This window comes from Drosophila santomea, chromosome 3R, assembly GCF_016746245.2.
Source record: "Drosophila santomea strain STO CAGO 1482 chromosome 3R, Prin_Dsan_1.1, whole genome shotgun sequence".
In the NCBI taxonomy this organism is placed as follows: domain Eukaryota; kingdom Metazoa; phylum Arthropoda; class Insecta; order Diptera; family Drosophilidae; genus Drosophila; species Drosophila santomea.
In genome coordinates, this window is record NC_053019.2 from 1,146,079 (window position 1) to 1,160,465 (window position 14,387).

The 14,387-nt window shown below is 39.0% G+C and overlaps 1 protein-coding gene and 1 long non-coding RNA gene across 13 annotated transcripts in view; one reads left to right on the forward strand and one right to left on the reverse strand.

Moving 5' to 3' along the window:
- Positions 1-12,804, forward strand: part of LOC120451271 (5-hydroxytryptamine receptor 1A) — a 105,641-nt gene extending 92,837 nt beyond the window's left edge. For 3 of the 11 annotated variants that reach the window (XM_039634808.2, XM_039634809.2, XM_039634807.1), the window contains 5 exons: positions 9,106-9,330; positions 9,382-9,580; positions 10,051-10,458; positions 11,514-11,810; positions 12,413-12,804. In XM_039634808.2, the coding sequence (XP_039490742.1) occupies positions 9,106-9,330; positions 9,382-9,580; positions 10,051-10,458; positions 11,514-11,810; positions 12,413-12,596 (1,313 nt within the window). In that variant the 3' untranslated portion in view covers positions 12,597-12,804. Of the gene's footprint in view, positions 1-2,614; positions 2,682-8,223; positions 8,255-9,011; positions 9,044-9,105; positions 9,331-9,381; positions 9,581-10,050; positions 10,459-11,513; positions 11,815-12,412 lie in introns of those variants that run through there. The other 8 variants (XM_039634812.1, XM_039634813.1, XM_039634814.1 and 5 more) reach the window with 8 other exon arrangements.
- On the reverse strand, positions 1,134-2,589 carry LOC120451274. Of its 2 annotated transcripts, none has more exons than XR_005616366.2 (3): positions 2,484-2,589; positions 2,091-2,406; positions 1,134-2,023 (listed from the first exon to the last, which is right to left on the reverse strand). It is a non-coding gene; the product is annotated as an uncharacterized LOC120451274 (long non-coding RNA). The 2 variants fall into 2 exon arrangements; XR_005616364.2 differs by having other exon boundaries at positions 1,137-2,023; positions 2,091-2,422; positions 2,484-2,582.
- Positions 12,805-14,387: the final 1,583 nt, after the last annotated feature.

Genomic DNA, 14,387 nt, shown 5'->3' on the forward strand with positions numbered 1-14,387 from the left:
GTGAGTTACCGAATCTGCTATACAAGGTATATACAATTGTGCACCACCTGCCGCCATTAAATTCATTGCCCACACGAGTCTAACCCTACTGTCTAATCATGTGTTTAGACATGATAAGTTGACAAACTATAAATATGTTTTAATTATGGGCTGCAATAAACATGTCACGGGACAGCATAAGTGGCAACTACATTTAAGTACGATTGCAGTGGTCTATTGCCGAAGTGTCAAGAGATATGACCACGCGGAGGTGATTAGCGCGATCATAGGCCTCAAACATAGATTTAAGAATAAATTTCAGCTGCATTTACCAACGCAGACTGCAGCGTCTTACAAGCGCTGCATTATACATTTAGATGATAAGAACCTATGTAAGAATGAATAAAAGGCGATGCCCTCGCAGTAGATAGTTTATTGCGTGTTTGTTTTTTCGTTTTGCTTTTGAATACAAGACATAGAAAAATAGAAAGACATGGATTAATTATACCCGTTACTCGTAGAGTAAAAGGGTATACTAGATTCGTTGAAAAGTATGTAACAGACAGAAGGAAGCGTTTCCGACAATATAAAGTATATATATTCTTGATCAGGACCAATAGCCGAGTCGATATGACCATGTCCGTCTGTCCGTCTGTCTGTCCGTCCGTATGAACGCTGTGATCTCAGGAACTACAAAAGCTAGAAAGCTGAGATTAAGCATACAGACTTCAGAGACATAGACGCAGCGCAAGTTTGTCGATTCATGTTGCCACGCCCACTCTAAAGCCCTTAAACCGCCCAAAGCTGCCACGCCCACACTTTTGAAAAATGTTTTGATATTTTTTCATTTTTGTATTGGTCTTGTAAATTTCTAACGCCCACAAACCGCCAAAAACTGTCAGTGTTGAAGACCTCCTTCGCACTTTCACTAGCTGAGTAACGGGTATCAGATAGTCGGGGAACTCGACTATAGCGTTCTCTCTTGTTTTTATTTTATTTTTCAATAACAGAATGAAGAAACATTATTTGGTTTATAGTATTAAAATTGTTAGCAATAATGCACCTTCTTTCCGAAATTAAATTTCTTGCATCTAAAAATGCTCTTTCAGATGCCGAGCTGCTCTCAGGAATACAAAAAATGCTGAAGCTAGTTTTATATAATAGGGGAAAAATTATATTTTTTTATGTGCCACCATTCAAGGCAATTAAAATTATCAGTATAATTTACTGTTAGGTTCATGTAGCTGTCAATTTCATATTCATCGATATCATTGAATTGATTTTGGTCTTGAACCCGAAAACGCATCGTCCCACAGGCTCAAGGAATTATTAGGATCGAAATTTATAGAGGCTAACGAAAATGTTTTCATAATACTTTTGCAATCTTCTATATATTCTAGTTTTTCAGTTGTTGAGTATTGCACAAGTTTATTTGTTGGTGGAAAAAGGAAAAGAGCTGTTTTATGGTAGGCTGAAATATATGAATGGATAACTATTGAAATTTGGTCGGACAAGTGGGACTTCAGATATACGATACAGGCAATATCTTTCGTATCTGGAGTGCAACATTTCTGTAATTTCCAAGTACAAGAAATAGTTAAGTGGATGGTTGGATAATTACAGAAAGTACGCGGACAATTGAGCTCAAATGATTTAAATTACATAATTCCATCAATTCTGGGTGTTTGGTATTTTTCAATTAAAATATTTGTTATTTCAACCCAATTGACCTCCACTGACTTAAACAAATAGAAAATGGTATTCCATCTAGGTGGCAAAGACTTTTTCCTAGGTAGTTCCTAGGTTGGAATTGCTCCCAGACTTTTTAAAGTACTTCACAAGCTTGCTACATTTGATAACAAGATCCGCAACCTCCTGTACACCTTTAACTGCTTTCTCAATACAACTGTGAATTAAGTGATTCATGCAGTGAATAAGCCGGTTATCACGAAATTGGAGCCACGGTCCGTCACTATGACAGGCTTTTCCAGGCAGCAACCAAAGTCATTTGGTATACCACGCATTTTCTTTAGTATACTGGTACCTTTAAAATTAAATTAAATTGAATTACCAACAAAAAGTTACACAAAAGTTAACTATATATTACTTACCAGTGCAGGTTTCACTTTTCATGGATTTATGGCCAACAGACAGTTTACTAGGGCTCCTTCCTTAATGTAATGTATTGTGCATGAAATATATGACGATCTTAAGTAATTATGTGTCCAAATATCGCTAGTCACCGCATATCCAAAGCTTTTAAGACTAATAACTTCTTGTTTTGTTTTTCTCAAAATAAGTTTCGTAGATTGTTGCTCCAACTTTAATAAGGGTCGGTATAACTGACCCCACATTTATGCAGGGTGTCAATTGAGACCTTTCTCGTAAAAGAAAACGGAACTGCTGCACCAGCATTTTCGCAGATACCTGTCGCCAACAGAATCTTTGTACACATTTAGCTATAGTTTAACAAATAGAGTTAAGCCGAGATAAGGTCCACTCACAAAAACTGAAGTGTTAAGCCTAGCTCTGGTAACTGGCGCAGTCGTTTTCGAGCAATCTACAAACCCAAGGATGAACACCGCTCTAATGACGGTATTGTAAGTAATGGCAAAATGCAAAGTTAGTTTGAAAATTGTTTGCAGGCGATATGGACGTCAAACGCTCACACATCGCGGAAGTTCGTTATAACCAAACAACAGGTTCGATGCTGTCTTCTGGCCTCAAGAACGTGTTCGGTGTGACGTGCGAACAATGATAGGTCAAACGGTTGGGAAACAACCAACCTCATGGCTATGTGACGACAATCACTGGTTTCATCTGGCTTGGGACACGACGAATCGTTCCGTTCGCTGTTAAACAGGTCACTAAGGCACATCGAGCAAACGCTTCGACGCGCTAGACGCAACACGACTTGGTTTGAATAGGTCTCTAAAGTATACGATACAACAATCACGGAAGTCCGACGGTTTTATGCACAAGTTCGTTCGAACTTATACAGTGGTGGACAGTAATTTAGCACACTATGCATGGTCGCCTTTCTAGCTTTTGTCTGTTTGTCTTTGTTAAATATTAAAGTACAACTATGAAGTGAATCTGTCTACGAGCGTATATAAAAGCGATGCTGATTTGATGGTATTGAAATCAGTGAAAACATTGAAAAAAAAACAATTAATTAGAATACAAGAATAAAGGTGAAAATTCAGGGCGTTGCCAGGTGAAAATCGAGAGTGATCGAGAGTAGCCCCTCCCTACAGATTCGCCGAAAGCGCTTTTGCCCGACTGGAAATGGAGTTGTAAAGTCTGCATGAAAGAGAAATAAACCCAATCGAAAAAACTGTTCCCAAAAACTACAAAACTCCAAACAAACTCCAAATGTAAATTATGTAAAGTAAAACGCAAAGGATGAAAATCTATAATTATCGCCAGCGATTTATTTCAAAAGTGCTGCGAATTTATTAACGGCTAAGCTGTTATATACTCTGCCCTACTTTTGCCTTTGGCTAACGATTTCCTTTTGTACTTTTTATACCCGTTACTCGTAGAGTAAAAGGGTATACTAGATTCGTTGAAAAGTATGTAACAGGCAGAAGGAAGCGTTTCCGACCATATAAAGTATATATATTCTTGATCAGGATCAATAGCCGAGTCGATTTGGCCATGTCCGTCTGTCCGTCCGTCTGTCCGTCTGTCTGTCCGTATGAACGTCGAGATCTCAGGAACTACAAAAGCTAGAAAGTTGAGATTAAGCATACAGACTCCAGGGACATAGACGCAGCGCAAGTTTGTCGAATCATGCTGCCACGCCCACTCTAACGCCCACAAACCGCCCAAAACTGCCACGCCCACACTTTTGAAAAATGTTTTGATATTTTTTCATTTTTGTATTGGTGTTGTAAATTTCTATCGATTTGTCAAAAAAAATTTTGCCACGCCCACTCTAACGCCCACAAACCGCCCAAAGCTGCCACGCCCACACTTTTGAAAAATGTTTTGATATTTTTTCATTTTTGTATTAGTCTTCCAAATTTCTATCGATTTGCCAAAGAACTTTTTGCCACGCCCACTCTAACGCCCACAAACCGCCCAAAGCTGCCACGCCCACACTTTTGAAAAATGTTTAGATATTTTTTCATTTTTGTATTAGTCGTCTAAATTTCTATCGATTTGCCAAAAAACTTTTTGCCTCGCCCACTCTAACGCCCACAAACCTGCACTTCTACTAGCTGAGTAACGGGTATCAGATAGTCGGGGAACTCGACTATAGCGTTCTCTCTTGTTTTTTATATAAAACCTATTCTCTCTATATATATATAAATACAACGTTATCTAACCCACATCACAATTCTTACTATATTTCCCACCATGTTAACAAGTAACCAAACTTATTTAAAAAACAAGAGAGAACGCTATAGTCGAGTTCCCCGACTATCTGATACCCGTTACTCAGCTAGTGGAAGGGAGAAGGAGAGTCTTAAACACAATTTTTGGCGGTTTGTAGGCGTTATAGTGGGCGTGGCAGAAAGTTTTTGGCAAATCGATAGAAATTTACAAGACCAATATAAAAATGAAAAAATATCAAAACATTTTCAAAAGTGTGGCGTGGCAGCTTTGGGCGGTTGTGGCGTTAGAGTGGGCGTGGCAAAAAGTTTTTTGCAAATCGATAAAAATTTACAAGACTAATACAAAAATGAAAAAATTTCAAAACATTTTCAAAGTGTGGGTGTGGCAGCTTTGGCGGTTTGTGGGCGTTAGAGTGGGCGTGGCAAAATTTTTTTTGACAAATCGATAGAAATTTACAACACCAATACAAAATGAAAAATATCAAAACATTTTCAAAGTGTGGGCGTGGCAGTTTTGGGCAACAAAAGGATTTAGGTTAGGACACTAAAGTTGGTCAAATTAAATAGGGAATTATGATGGAAATTTACTATTATAAATAAAATATATGAATTAAAGATGAATTGCTGAACTACTGCCGTGGGGTCATGCTGAACAGAAATATATTAGGGTATTGAAAAGCGAGCTTGGTCTCTAGGGTATTGAAAAGCGAGCTTGGTCTCTAAGACCATTTGAAATAATTTTTATTTGTACGGTCAAAGTAGAGAGGGCTACCACTTGTTGCTATAACAACAGCAATGGCAACAATTTTCAAGAAAAAGTTTCCTCTGTCGACCGTCCCAATATTTTCTTTGGGATTTGAGTGCGCTTTTTAGAAATTTCCTATAGCATGCAGATTTTTAATAATATTTTTGCATACGACGCCAAAAATTCGAGTGGTACACTTAAAGAAACCCACCGAAACTGAGCAGTGCCGAAACACCTCGTACGTCCATCAGCTGGTCCTAACCGATACCCTAGTATTATTCACCAGTGATATGCTACATAGGGCCAAATATTTTCCAACTTTAGACTTAGCTAGTGGGTACCATCAAGTAGAAATGGACTCCAAAGATATTAACAAAACAGGATTTGGAATTCACGAGAATTGTAAAAATAGCGATCACCCTTGCAAACGGGCATACAGAGGTGCTGGTGGGTGCCAGATTATGCGTGCAAACGATTGTGGTTGTGCGTACATAGGAAGGAAAACAGTACGTTTTCGGAGTGGAGCGATAATTTTTGGAGGAAATGGTCAAGATAGCTGAGCTCAAGGCCGACCAGGTGTGGTATCTGCCAAAAGAGAGGAACTTGCAAGCTCCAGAGCAGAATTAGTGCAGAGACTAGTGGACACGAGAATTCTGAAGAGATGGATTTGCCACAAGCAGTTGGAATTATGACGAGGAATCATTTGCATCAGGGATGATATAGTACATATGTAGATGAGTTTTTCAACCGTAACCGTGGAGATCAAGCGGTGATCAGCCATAGTAGACGAGCGTCGGTTAAGGAAATTGCGAATACCTTACCAGACTATGGCCCTGGAGATAAGAATTCGATCTCCGTTCATCGATCGTGACAACAAAGTAATTGATGCCTATCAATCATGGCCGGCGGTTTCCATACAAGGTGTATGGAGCGGCTCCATTCCCCACGCCAGAAATTACGAAAGAATCGGTCATTAATCATGGTGTTATATGTTATATACATAGATGAAACTGTATATATATATCTAGGCGAAATGTTCCTTTTATATGTAGGCGAAATGTTCCTTAATCTGGCAAAGCGGAGTGGGAAGAAAATTGAATGTCTCAAAGATGCTGTTAATTTCTTGCAAGAAGAGAAATAGTGCAAAAGTCTTGTTCCAGATTACGAAAAATTTGTTCGTCTATTAATGACGATTCCGGGATCATCATCAACGAAAGAAGTTTCTCGACCCTTCGACGTTTAAAAAATTTCCTTTGTACAACTATGTCTCAAAATCGTTTGAAAAACGTCGCTGTGGTACATTTATAGATGCTTTTGATTTAGAAAAAATTATGGACGAGTTTATTGTAAAAAATGAGAAACGAACAAGTGTATTTGCCCTGTCTTACAAATAAAAAGTTGCTTAAATTGAGTTTTTTTTTTTTTCATTGTATATTTTTGAAAGATTGGGCAAATTTATTCCCAACCCAAATGAAACTGAGACAAAAAATGTGTACGTCTTGCTATATACACTGAAGGGTGGCTCCATTCTTCGCAGAATAGTTATGCAGCAGCAATCCGAGAGGAATTCGGATCAGAGCCGGACGAAGTAGAAATTCATTTCAACATGGCAAATGTCACAAATCGACAAGCTGTTCAAGCTGGATAATCTACATAACGCTTGGAAGCTTTCATTAATACTGGAAGCCAAGTCAGTATAATTCGCAAATCAATTGCAGAAGAGAGCGACAGGAGTGTTTTATTGTGGTCATATTTGGATGCTCACGTATCCCTACCGAAGCTATGGTTGTGGATATCAAAATCGCTCAAAAAATGGTTACAGCCAAAGTTTACATCGCAGACACTAATCTGTTGCGGGAGGATTTGTTTTTGGGACAAGATGTAATATATGCGATGAATTTTAATGAAAATTCAAGCCAAGCGAGATAAAAGTCAAGAGAGCATTTCATCAGCCGCCGGTAACAGCCTTCCATAGCATCAGCCGGATTGGAAGGCATAGGCAAGACAAACGTCGTCCAGGCACAAATTGCTGTTGAGAGTGGCCAAGCAGTTTCTCAAGTGCCATATCTAGTCTCCGAGACGAAAAAGGAAGTTGTTGCCAAGATGGTCGACGAACTATTAGATCAAGACATTATACTCCATCCACATCAGAGTACGCCAGCCCTGTGGTGCTTATCAAGAAGCCGAACGGTAGTGGTAGCAGAAGCCGATAGTTTGTAATCAATAGCTAAGCGATAGAGATTGAAAAGGCACGAGTAAAAAAGCGTACGCGAAGTTTTGTGAAAGCGATTATTAATTTAGTTTAGTTTCATAATGTTAGCCAACAATAAACACCAACAAACAACACTCCAACAATAAATTCAATCCATAAACAAATTTATACCGAACCAAAATGACCACTAGAATCCGAAAAACATTGCTAACTTTAGAAACTTTTATTAATGATTTCTATATAACATTCCACGTCAAAATACCTATATTTTACAATGGGTCAGCAATTTTCGACAATTGTACGCACCAAATTAAAGGCTTGACATCAACGATTCTATGTTGGATTTCGAACAAAAACTGAGCTCTCCATAAAATCTTTCAAACATTTGAGCATAAAGAACACGTTTGAAGATATACATCTGCACAAACTTTATCTTCAGTCGTTATCGAGCCAAGACGACATAATTGTCACGAAGACTTTAGCGACTAATTTTATATACTATTTGTGTTATTAACAATATGCACGGCACATGTCTTTGTATATATTTAGCTTAGCTTAAGTTTAACAAATAAAGTTGTGTTTAGTTCGTTTTGAGAACAACCAAAGAACAGTCGTATTTTATTTAAAAGATCAAAAGGCCGAGAACCCAAGATAAAGGAATTTAAAACTCAATCAACCATGGTCCACTCACAAAAACACAAGTGCGAAGCCTAGCACTGATAACTCGCGTGCCTTTCAGAAGAGGAATCCGTTAATCCATTTCGTTTTCTTATTTTTATTTCGCTTTCGTTCGTCTTCGTCCCTTTTACCAACATAAGCGTTGGATGGAAATGAAAGGGTGATGAATTTGTTTGAAATATCATCGCTACTTCCTCCATTGTTTCAACTCCCGGCAGGAATCTATTCGAGTTTTTAGTGGTTTTAAGAGCAAGCGCTCGATGGAATGGCACCGTCTATTGATGTCGAGGTTAAAGGGTCTGTCTGTTGTAAGCAATTAGCCATCACAACCAAAATCAATCGGAGTTATGATAGATTAAAAAACGACCTCAATATAAAATTTGCGGTGTTTCAAGCATATAACTTGGAGTCTCACCTAATAGGATTAACTTTTATTGAGATGTACATATATAAATCAAAACAAGAGAGAACGCTATAATCGAGTTTCCCTACTATCTGATACCCCTTATTCAGCCAAAGACTTACTTGCGAAAGACAGTTTTTGGCGGCTTGTGGGAGTGGCAACAAGTTTTTAAAAAGTCGAAAGAAATTTACAAGACTAACAAAAATGTGAAAAATTATCAACAAATTTTTCAAAAGTGTGGGCGTGGCAGTTTTGTGTGGTTTGTGGGCGGTAGGGTGGTCGGTGCAAAAAGTTTTTTAGAAAATCAATAGAAATTTACAAGGCAATTTACCATAATTATCAAAAGATTTTTTGAGGCAGTGGCAACATGAGTCAACAAACTTGCGCTGCGTCTATGTCTCTGGAGTCTGGATCTCAACTTTCTAGCTTTTATAGTTCCTAAGATCTCGACGTTCATACGGACAGACAGACGGACATGGCCAGATCTACTCGGGTATTGATCCTGATCAAGAATATATATTCTTTATATGGTCAAAAACGCTTCCTTTTGCCTGTTACATACTTTTTAACGAATCTAGTATTCCCTCTTAATCTAAGATTATCGGGTATAATTAGCGTATAAATTTTCAAAAAAACTGGTCTTACCCTGAACTTTCATTGGCATATTGTTGTTGGACGTATTTGTATTTTAATATAAAAATCATATTATTTATTTAAAAATAAAATTTTTTATTGTACTTTTCAGGTTATTGGCCACTTGGCTTCACCTGGTGCAACATTTATGTGACGTGTGATGTACTGGCCTGCTCATCCAGCATATTGCACATGTGCTTCATTAGTTTGGGACGCTATATGGGAATAAGAAATCCATTGGGCACAAGGCATCGATCTACAAAACGATTGACTGGTATAAAGATAGCCATTGTCTGGGTGATGGCCATGATGGTATCCAGCTCAATAACAATGCTTGGTAAGATAAAGATAGGAGAGATTAAAACTTACGTACAAAAGTATATTTTAGGTGTGGTCAATGAGAAGAACATAATGCCGAAGCCTAATATATGCGTGATCAATAATCGCGCCTTTTTCGTGTTTGGATCTCTGGTAGCTTTTTACATTCCCATGCTGATGATGATTACCACATACGCTCTAACTATTCCCCTCCTCCGGAAGAAAGCGCGATTTGCCGCCGAACACCCGGAAAGTGAAATTATTCGCAGGTATGTAGATATATAATGTCATCATGGTTCGTATACCCGTTGCTCGTAAAGTTAAAGGAAATACTAAATTCGTTGAAAATGCTGTACAGCGGAAGCGTTTCCAACTATGAACGTCCGTCTCTCTGTCCGTATGAACGTCGAGATCTTAGGAAATATCAAAGCTAGAAAGTTGATATTAAGCATGCTCCAAAGACTCCAAAGACATAGACAAAGCGCAAGTTTGTTGACCCATGTTGCCACGCCCACCATCGTTCTGCGGATGGCTACTAAGCTTCTGGTTACGACTTCGGATCCTTAATTATCTTTCGCAGCCTCTTAAATATAGCAATTTGTATCATTGATCTAAATCTAACAATCTAAACACTAAAGAAAGTCACTAAAAGAGTCCATAGCTAAGCAAATATTTTTTTCGAAGATAAAACATTATTTTCTGAGTGCATCCTTGATGCTTACACATTCATGTTTTCCAGGTTGGGTGGACGCTTTACCCTAAGGCCACAGCAGAGCCAGCAGATGTTCAGATGTTCAGAGGGTTCTGGCGGCAAGAACAAATTCCTAACATTGGGCGACAGCCATCGCAGCTTCCACACTACAGGAGAGGTTGAGGGTAGAACTCCTACCAGAGGGAGAGGCGTAGAGCCAGTGGAACGGCCTTTGATGCTACATCGATCGGCGAGTAGCGGGAGCATGGGCACGGTTAGTTGTCGTAAAGGCATCAACGGGAGTAGCGGAACTGGAGAAAGTAGGCACAGGCCGACAGGCACTAGCTTTCAGTTCTCTGGCGACGGCATCCTGCGGCACTCATCGTCTCCCGCCTCGAACTGCCAGTCCACATGCATGTGGCGCAAGCACGGCGGCTATCCGAACCTAATGGCAAGGTAATTGGAAAACACTTGAAAACATAATTATGTAGTTGCGACTTACTGAAAATTTGTATTGGAAAATTCTTAAGGGGATAGTGCATGGTGGCACTGATCGTTGCCATAATGCTGTCAACACATCAAAGCTAAAAGATCCTTGGACTTTTGCAATATCTATACCAACGGTAAATTACAATTCTAAATGGAATTTATTAATAAAGCGAGCAGCTTGAAATCGAATTATAAATTCTAAAATGTGGTCGGAAACTCTTCCTTAAACTACATACTTTTTAACAAATCTAATATACCCTTTTACTCTACGAGTATCGTGTATAATTTCTCGACCTAAGAAAAGGACAAGAGTAATGAACGAATAAGCTCTTCGCTTTCTTGACATTTTTGTGTAAGACGGTTTCCCCGACTATTAGTCGTTACTCAGGTAGTGGGAGTGCGAACAAGAAAGTTTATTTCTCTTGCATATCGATAAAAATTGGAAAAAAACAATATTAAAATGGAAAAAATAAAATTATTAGATCAAGATCTACTAGATTCGTTGAAAAGTATGTAACAGGCAGAAGGAAGCGTTTCCGACCATATAAAGTATATATATTCTTGATCAGGATCAATAGCCGAGTCGGTCTGGCCATGTCCGTCCGTCTGCCCGTCCGTCTGTCCGTATGAACGTCGAGATCTCAGGAATTACAAAAGCTAGAAAGTTGAGATTAAGCATACAGACTCCCAAGACATAGAAGCAGCGCAAGTTTGTCGAATCATGTTGCCACGCCCACTCTAACGCCCACAAACCGCCCAAAACTGCCTCGCCCACACTTTTGAAAAATGTTTTAATATTTTTTAATTTTTGTATTGGTCTTTTAAATTTCTATCGATTTGCCAAAAAACTTTTTGCCACGCCCACCTTAACGCCCACAAATTGGCTAAAACTGTGTTTAAGACTCTCCTTCTCCCTTCCACTAGCTGAGTAACGGGTATCAGATAGTCGGGGAACTCGACTATAACGTTCTCTCATGCTTAATTTTTTTTGTTAATACGACCAATATTCTTTTTTCTTACAGTTTTTTAATCAATCGCAGTAAACGAAACAGCTTGTCGGCAAATGCCGTTGCCACGGAGCAGAAGGCCACCAAGGTGCTCGGATTGGTGTTCTTTACCTTCGTTCTGTGCTGGTCCCCTTTTTTTATCTTGAACATTATATTTGCCGTCTGCCCTGAGTGCCAAGTGCCGGAGCGCGTAGTGAATACCTGTCTTTGGCTTGGTTATGTCTCCTCGACGATCAATCCAATCATCTACACCATATTCAATCGAACGTTCCGGGCGGCCTTTATCCGCCTGCTTAAGTGCAACTGCGAACGGTGAGTAGAACACGCAAGTTTCGGAAAGTCATTGAAGCCCAACGCGGATCCAGTGGGGTTAAATCAGAGAAAACCTGCCGCAGTATGAAATTTCCCACCGAAAAAAGACACATTTGAAATTTGGCACGTGACGTCTCTTCAGGAATCAGTGATAAATGGGCACAATGCATTTTTCTGGAAATTAATGTGGTAGTGATTTGTTTTACCAGAGAAGTCTAGACAAGAAAGGAGCAGCGATAAGAAATCTAACGCTCTAAAAATATATTTCAGGACAATGGCTGAGGATAAGATAAAAAGTTCGAAACTTAAAATTTTAATTCGCGAATAAATAGAAAACGTTGTAAAATTACTTTATCTATTTAAAAGACTTGGAAATGTTCCCAGACCGTGTAAAGCAGCAACTTCGTAGACCTTAAAAACAAACTTAGCTATATGCCAAAGTTATTTAAAACAATCTGTGTCCGAATTAAAAAGTATTCACAAGCGGACATTTACCATGACGAGAGTAGTTTTCTGCCACTGACTTCTAACTGAAATCTAATTACCATGAAATTGCTTAATATAGCACAGCCAATAACGTAGTAATTGACATCCAATTGCAGTTCCGGCCGCCCGTTGCGTTTTCGCTCAGTGACAGAAGGACGAGGCGCTCTCAGCCTGTGCGCCCCTTCGGCCTTGCCGCTGGCCATATCCTTCCAGGGGGTGCCACTCATGACACCATCCACGGCAAATGCGACGCCGTTGAGCGAGTTCCGCGGCAGCTGCCGCACGGTCACAGACGACTAGTGCTGAGCCATGAGGAGCACCATCATGTACATAGCTGGGAGAAAATATACGAATTTATACCGACGTAACTGCAAAGACCAAGCGGAGTCTACTGTAATTAGCAGCTTTCCCTACATAACTACAGGGCCTATCTTTTAAATCACAATCAATTTAAGGAATTTTGTAGATTCTGTATAGAAAATAGTAAAGTTTGAAGTCGTCCATATCATTAAGGGAGAAACAGAAAGGATTTTATTAGGGCAAATTAAAATAACAAAAAGTAAGTAAGAGTATTCGTTACCATATCCACTCTCTTCGCCTTTTTATTATATATACGTAATATATGTATATATGTAAGTAAGCGTCTGTTCAATAATAGGATCAATAGCCGAATCGATCTGGCCATGTCCCTCTGTCTGTCCGTATAAACGTCGAGATCTCAGGAACTACAAAAGCTAGAAAGTTCAGATTAAGGATACTGACTCCAGAGACATAGACGCAGCGCTAGTTTGTCAATTCATGTTGCCACGCCCACAAACCGCCCAAAACTGCCACGCCCACACTTTTGAAAAATGTTTTAATATTTTTCATTTTTGTATTGGTGTTGTAAATTTCTATCGATTTGTCAATAAACTTTTTGCCACGCCCACTCTAACGCCCACAAACCGCCCAAAGCTGCCACGCCCACACTTTTGAAAAATGTTTCGATATTTTTTCATTTTTGTATTAGTCTTGTAAATTTCTATCGATTTCTATCGATTTGCCAAAAAACTTTTTGCCACGCCCACTCTAACGCCCACAAACCGCCAAAAACTGTTAGTATTGAAGACTCTCCTTTGCACTTCCAATAGCTGAGTAACGGGTATCAGATAGTCGGGGAACTCGACTATAGCGTTCTCTCTTGTTTTTTTTTATAAATTTAAAATTTGTCTAAGTGGACAAAATTTAAATGTTTTGGGGAGTACCTAAGATGTACTTGTGTAGAGGTTAAATGTATATCTTAATGTTGGGTGAGGACAAGTGGGTGCGTTCTCACAAGACGTCTAAGGGATTGCCTGTTGTCCTGAAGGTTGTTGGCCAGGTGGTTGGGGTGGTTGTCAAGTCTTCTTTCGTAACTCTCGCTGTGACGATAGATCTGGTCTACCCCCAATGAAATCCCGAGTGTCTCGTATTGATGTAAAAGTGTTGTTACCATCACTTTTTGGAAAACCGAAACAGATTATTCATAAAGCTTTCCCTCTGCCTCCTTGGTAAAAAACAAATCATAAAATGTCCCACGTAGTAAGTAATATACAATCAACAGCACAAACAATACACTGCTACAAAAACTTTTTTAAATCGAAGAACACAATGGGATGAATAAAAAATGTTTTTAAAGAAAATGAATATCAAACAAGAACACGTCTTTTAGTAAAAACTATATGTAAAATACTATAAGTAAAATATACTTACTCGCAATTTCTTTAGCCAATGAGCTTTTTTATTGGCTCTTTAATTAGTAACACTTATTGTTCAAATATTATTCTTGGTTTATTGTAGTTGATTTGACAGCGAAAGGGTCAAACCAGCGCGAAAACGTTTGTATGCAGACCGAGGATGTACACGACTGAGATCTCTCTCTGTGCTGCAAATTTATCTAGAAGATTACAAGACTAATAAATAAATGAAGAAATATCAAAATATTTTTCAAAAGTGTGGGCGTGGCAGTCTTCGGCGGTTTGTGGGCGTTAGAATGGGCTTGGCAACGTGGGTCAACAAACTTGCGCTGCATCTATGTCCCTGGAATACATCTAGTATACCTTTTACTCTACG